A 6,386-nucleotide genomic window follows, 5' to 3' on the forward strand; every position below is an offset into this window, starting at 1 on the left:
ATAGATGGGAGCACGTCTTGACAATATATCCAGAGAAGAAACATTCTTTCATACATGGTACTCAGCTAAACCAAAATACACATATTAACACATGACGTCATTAATGCCATTTTGTACCCACAAAAAAGTAAGTGTATGAGTTTAACACCCTTGCCCTTATCAACACTATTACGAAATTTAAGAGATGGGACCTCCGAATTTAACGTCTATCTCCTATAGGACCGAGCTAAATAATTGGGTTGAGAGCCTTGAAAAACTTCACAAAAAGTAAGATCCGAGCTAAAAAATACCATCCTCTCCCTAGTGCAGCGTGAAAGTAACTGAGAGGTTACGGGGCGCACGCTATTGTGTGAGCCATGAAACAAAGTAAAGGTAAAACGTATTCTTTAAATATTATATCAAGAGTGTCAGTGCTTTTTCAACACCATGAGATGATTGGGGAGACCGAACATTCGAACATAACGTCATTCTCCGATCCTCTACTCGGTAATCGAACTCGGGTCTCCTTCGTGTGATAGCCACGCGTCTCACCGCTACACCACAGACGCCGGTTCTCCACAAGAGAAACAAGCCAAGGAAGCAGCCCGGGCAGACGTACGGACGTGCACGTCTGTGATCTCAACATGCCTCACTTCTATTGGACAGCTGTTTATTCTTTCAGCTTTAGCAAGAGTTTTATGGCACTAGCTGCACAAAAATAAATAGGTGAGATGAGTGCCGAAGATTAGAGGTGTTACCAGAGAGTAACACACAAAGAAAAGAACGTACACTATTGGTGAAATGGTATAGGTTTGAAGCCCCTATCCACACTTATTTTATTTAAGAGGCGGGACCTAAGAGTTTAACGTCCATCTCCGAAAGGACCGAGCCAAGTGGGAAATTCGAGTAAAGTGCCTTTCCCAGGGACAAAACGTCGGACCGAACTGAGGCTCGAACCCCCAAACCCGTAATCTTACGATTACGAGTCAAGTAGCCTAACCACTGGGCCACCGACGCAACTGAAAAGAGTGAGGAGAGGTAAGGACAAATGATGTTTGTTGGAAACAAAAAGGAACAACCGGTTGTTGAAAAGTGTCCCGGAAGTAGAATGTCACCTGGAATTTGAATGAACCCTGGAACTTGGTTACCAGTGCCTGTGGTGTAGCAGGGGCGCTTCCCTGCCACATGCAGGAGACCCGAGTTAAATTCCCCGAGTGGGGAGGATTTTTATCGAGTACTTCGGTCTTTCTCCTGGGACGATAATTATATCCCTCGAATCTAAGCTCGTGTTGACCATGACAGGCGGGGTAGGACGTCCGCCTCTTATGGTCTAAATTGTGTCAAAGGGAGAGTAAAAATACCTCTACTATTAGTTTAACTTTCTATTTAAAGTGAGCATTCGCTCTTCAGAAGGAAAAGATATACAATAATGCAGCTTGAGCAGTCCCATCATCTAATTTTAATAACAACCTCCCCCCTCCCCCCTCCCCCAAGGTCCTTCTTTATTCCCATTCACCCTTCTCCTTCTCCACACTTTTCTGTACCAAAACTTGTCCGATGTGGGCATAGTTCCAGAGATTGTATCAGCGCTAATAATACATGTAATATCCAGCGCACACTGTCAGTTCGGTTCATCTGTCTGAGTCAGGACCCTGCGCGGCTGCTACTGCAAGTCCCTGTCTCCTGGTCTGGCTGGCGTTCTCGGCGACACAGGGCTAGCCTGGCTCAGGTGAGGGTAAGGGATCGCATCCACGGCCGCCGCACTGATGGAAGAGTGGTGGTTGAGGTAGGCGATGATCCTCCTCATCTCCTCTAGCGCGTGCGCCTGCATGAGGATATAGTTCTTGGCCAATAGGAGGGTGGCTATCTTGCTGAGTTTCCTGACAGAAGGGCTGTGAGCGTAAGGGATCACCGACCTCAGCTCATCTAGTGCGTCGTTCAGGTCGTGCATTCGTCTCCGCTCGCGTGAGTTGATGTTCAAGCGCACGATCTTTTGACCGGAGCCCGATTTCTTGGTCTTGGTCTTCCCGTCCATCTCGTGCCCGTGGTACTCCTGTTCGAGCATGGCCAGGTCCTTGCAGTCGTCTGTGCTTGAGTACGACGCCTCGTCCACGTACGGCGAACCGGGCGGGAACTCGCCGCGTGACGTCATCGCGTCCTCCAGCTTTGCCTCGAACTGACTCATGCTGTCTGCTGCTGCTGCGGCTGTTGCTGCGGCTGTTGCTGTTGTCGTTGTTGTTGTTCCCGCCAGTTTGAGATGGTGGTGAGCTTCGAGCTGTCTCCGGCTGTGTATGGAGTCCTCATCCCCACTGTCCGGGTCGCTGAAACACAATACAGGTAGTAGTTGAAGGCGTGAAGGGGAAGGAAAACAAAACAAACGAAACAAAAACCCCAGGGTAAATCACATGAATGAAACCAAAACCTATCTTATTTTACGATTTCTAAAATACTGGACTCCACTTGTTCTTAGCTCGATTTATTTAGATGAAAATTCAGTTTGTGACTGGTGAGTGACACAGCTGGCTTTTCACTTGACTGATCTCATATGGACAATTTACAGATAGTGTTGGAAGTTAGGACTAGTGCTCTGACTTCTTCTTACATGGATTTATCCTGTTTGTCACTTGACCCTTTCAAATACAACTGTAAATCTTGTGAATATTTTTCACCAAACTAACATAATATTGTTATCTAAAGCCTGCATTTCCTTTTGCCTTTGAACATGAATGTAAGAAGTGGATTTCTGCGTTTATGCCGAATCTTTGCAAGTTGGTGTTTCTGGTATATCCACCCACCATGCCCCTCATGAATATAAGAAGTTTATCCCATCTCATCACATCTCATCTCATATCATCTCATCCTATCTTATTTTATCTTATCTTATCATCTTTCATGCACTGTCATAGAATCTATATTCTATGACCCCGCGTTGTCTCAGATCTATCAGAACTATACCTACCACAATTACAAAATACAGACGTTTACGGGAATTAAAGGCAGTAATTCCATCTGACATCTTTGCCTTTTTATGATAGTTGCCATAAATGTGATTGTATGAACATTAGTGTACGAGGGTGAGAGTAAATACAAATGAGCTTGTAGGTGTTCCCATGGGAACAAAGGTTAGATTTATGAAAAGAAAAGACAGAATGATACTTTTTTTTAGGATAACGCAACGGTTTACTATAATTTATCTGAACGTGGCATCGTGGTGAAATCGCGCGGTCGTCGAAACAATGAAACAGATGAAACCAACATTTTTCAGCCGGTTAGGAATTGTAATCGATTTTATTTTTAGTTCAACATCTTTTTTTCCTCCATTTAAAAACATATTTCTGGGTGAATTATACTGAAAAACATTGATCAAAGCCACGGAAAAACGTAAAATTACAGTTTTCAAGGACACTCAAGCTTTGGAAGACACCAAACTTAGGCGGCCATTTTCTCGCTTATTTTACCTCTGACACAAGGGGACCCCAATCTCCCTCAATCGTAAATATTTCGACTTCTATTCAAGATATAATGATATTTTCACCAAAAGCATGGCCAACAAACAAGCTTTATTATGATACCAGGAACCCCGTTAGACCCAAAACTGATTAGCGCCAGGGGTTCTCATAGCCTAGATGTTAAAGTATTCGCCTTTCATTCAAAAGGTCCCGGGTTCGAATCCGGATAGCGACGGAAATTTTTCTTCTAAAAAATTGTCTCCTTTCACCTCCTTTCCTGCTCTCCAGCAATGCTCTGTCGTCTGCTTTCGTCTCCACTTTCTGCCCCACACCCCCTCACCTTCTTTGCCCCCTTCTCTGGGCTCCTGACTCTTTCTGCGGCCTTTATACAGCTCCTCCCAGGCTTCTTTTTACTGCTGTCTTTCAGCCACACCCCTGATCTCGTGGTAGGAAAGATCTACACCGAACCTTCTAGGGCAAAGACGAAAAATCTTGGAGGTCCCGTGTGCAAATTGCGCACATTAAAGATCTCTTAGTGTTGAAAAATCGATAAGACTAGGCTTCCGCCGCCACCCGGGCAAAATTCAAAATTTCCATACCAACTGAAAATGCTAAATGCATCCCGCGCGCTCATATTACCTTATGCAGTTGCGAGCGCCGTAAAACAGTTGCCCCCCCCCCCCCCCCCACTAAAAAAAAAAAATAAATAAATAAAAATAAAAAAATTAGCGCCTGATTTCAAGGTGTCGTGACAGAGTTATCTCTGTCTGACTGCTGGGATACTACCTCCCAACCAGCCTTAGTTTACCTTGACAAAGTCGAAACAGCCCGCTTCCAAAATCGCCTATACTGAATAGTGCTGGGCGTAAAACGTTTATAATCCTCATTAATGGCGCCCGCTTCCACTTGTCAGTGATATGTCGTCATGCTTGTTTGTTAAAGTCTTTATTTTTTAAAAACAATATAATAAGATGTAATCACTTTTTGAACTTACCCCTTCATTTATAGTCGAGTTTCTGTGATAAAGGCTATGAACATTCTCTGTCTGTCTGTCTGTCTGTCTGTCTGTCTGTCTGTCTGTCTGTCTGTCTGTCTGTCTGTCTCTGTCTCTGTCTCTGTCTCTCTCTCTCTCTCTCTCTCTCTCTCTCTCTCTCTCTCTCTCTCTCTCTCTCTCTCTCTCTTACTGGAAAGCTAGCTATAAAGCAAAAAAAAAAAAAAAAAAAAGAGGCAGAGGTAGCCCCCCCTCACCAAAAAAAAACCACACACAAAAACCACCAAAAAACCCCAACCAACCCCCCCCCAAAAAACCCCCCCCAAAAAAAACAACCTAAACAAAACAAACAAACGTAGAAAACTTGAGCAGATGGGTGACGGGAAAGAACCAGGGTAATTTGGGGATTTTGTAATAGCATCCAAGCAAATCAAGTAAGTGGCAAACATTGACCCCTGGTGTCTGTTTCAGATCTGGCACTTTAAAGTTGCAGAAGAAGAAGAAGAAGAAGAAGAAGAAGAAGAAGAAGAAGAAGAAGAAGAAGATCTGAATACCTGTCTGAAATTGTTTTGGAATAAGTAGTGCGGCACTTGCAACACCATTAGTTCACATAAATGCCAAAGATACAAGATATTACAAGAAAGTAACATAAAAAGAAAAGAACAAGGAAAGATAAAGAAGATAGATGTTTGATAAGAAAGAATGATAAATCCCCACCAAAACACCCGCCGACCACCCACGTACCTGAAATCGGACTGTTTGGCTTGGGTTGTTGAGGACAGCAGAAATCTGTCTTGGGAAAGATCTTCTGCTCCGTGATGAGAGTGCTGGTGTGACGTCATGTCTTGTTTGTGCGGAACTTGCCTGAAGTCCATCTTTGTTGAGCCCACTCGAGCTCTCCTTTTTTCCTTGGTATTAAAAATACTAGAGTGTTTCAGTTCCTCAACTCTCAAGAGACAGAGCGTTATTTTTTGGGCGTTTGAGGCTACAAGTTTTGGTAGGAGTGTACTGTTGTCTATTTCTGTTCCACAACGTCCAAAATACAGAGATTTGTTGATATAGCTTTCAAGACAATAATATTGTTATCAAACTCTATAGGTTACTTTCTGTTCATGATATTGTTGACTGAATCTCCAGTTCCAAGTAACTTCATCAGGGAAAGTTTGTTTCTCGCACTCGCACGTTTCAGCTCAGGCGTCCTACCCCTCTCTTTGTAACACTGCGACACGACACTTTTCTAGATAACGTATACTGCTCATCGTTACGGTCTTCCAATGGCTATTTTTAAAAAAAATCACACCGAATTGCATTCGTTATAAATAAAACAAAGCTTAAAGAAACTTCAAATCAACCACTACACTGAATTGAGTAACGTATTTGCGGAAAGTTATCAGTTCGCCATCTTGTAGTGCAAATCCGAGGTTTTGTGCGATGGAATAATTTTAAAAAACTCAAGCTAAAGATGGGGGTTAAACAGGATCCACTAATCACCTGATAAATACATTCTAATTGGAACACGTCATCTAGAAATCCAGGAAACACCACAAATTAATACGTCTACGAAAACTCCAGAACCTCTAGATGGAATAATTAAAAACTGAAACTAAAGATGGAGATCTGTCTTCGAAAGTTCCGGAAACTCTAGCTAGGCTCTAAATCCCCTCAAGAAATGAAGAGAAAGGCCGAGTTTGGAGAACACTGTGGCCAAACTTGCGGGGTGCGGATAGAGCACGGGGTAATCGCGCACCGATCAATAGCTGTAACTAAGGAGGGGGGAGACAAATCAGTTTGGAGAGGCCCGGGCAGACAAGTGCTTCAAGCGCTCTTCATTCATTGGCTGGTACTTGGCCATCCCACGGAGCCGTCCACACAGCCCAGCGCCAGTCATTTCTCGGTTTTCCGAGAGGGTAACTGTGTTTGGATTACTGGGGAGGCGTGAGGGGGGAGGATTTGGGGGATAAGGGATG

General features: G+C 43.8%; 2 protein-coding genes across 2 annotated transcripts in view; one reads left to right on the top strand and one right to left on the bottom strand.

The window, feature by feature from the left end:
- Window positions 1-1,224: 1,224 nt before the first annotated feature.
- On the bottom strand, window positions 1,225-6,253 carry LOC101859980 (class E basic helix-loop-helix protein 22). The gene is made up of 2 exons (XM_005110480.3): window positions 5,164-6,253; window positions 1,225-2,300 (listed from the first exon to the last, which is right to left on the bottom strand). The coding sequence occupies exons 1-2, from the start codon at window positions 5,292-5,294 to the stop codon at window positions 1,643-1,645; spliced, it is 789 nt and encodes a 262-aa protein (XP_005110537.1). The 5' UTR covers window positions 5,295-6,253; the 3' UTR covers window positions 1,225-1,642.
- LOC118478742 overlaps window positions 2,300-6,386 on the top strand; it is a 12,973-nt gene continuing 8,886 nt past the window's right edge. Inside the window, exon 1 of the mRNA XM_035972904.1 lies at window positions 2,300-2,375. The gene's annotated coding sequence lies outside the window, so the exon portion shown is untranslated. The remainder of the gene's footprint in view (window positions 2,376-6,386) is intronic.

This window comes from Aplysia californica, unplaced genomic scaffold (assembly GCF_000002075.1).
Source record: "Aplysia californica isolate F4 #8 unplaced genomic scaffold, AplCal3.0 scaffold00898, whole genome shotgun sequence".
In the NCBI taxonomy this organism is placed as follows: Eukaryota; Metazoa; Mollusca; class Gastropoda; order Aplysiida; family Aplysiidae; genus Aplysia; species Aplysia californica.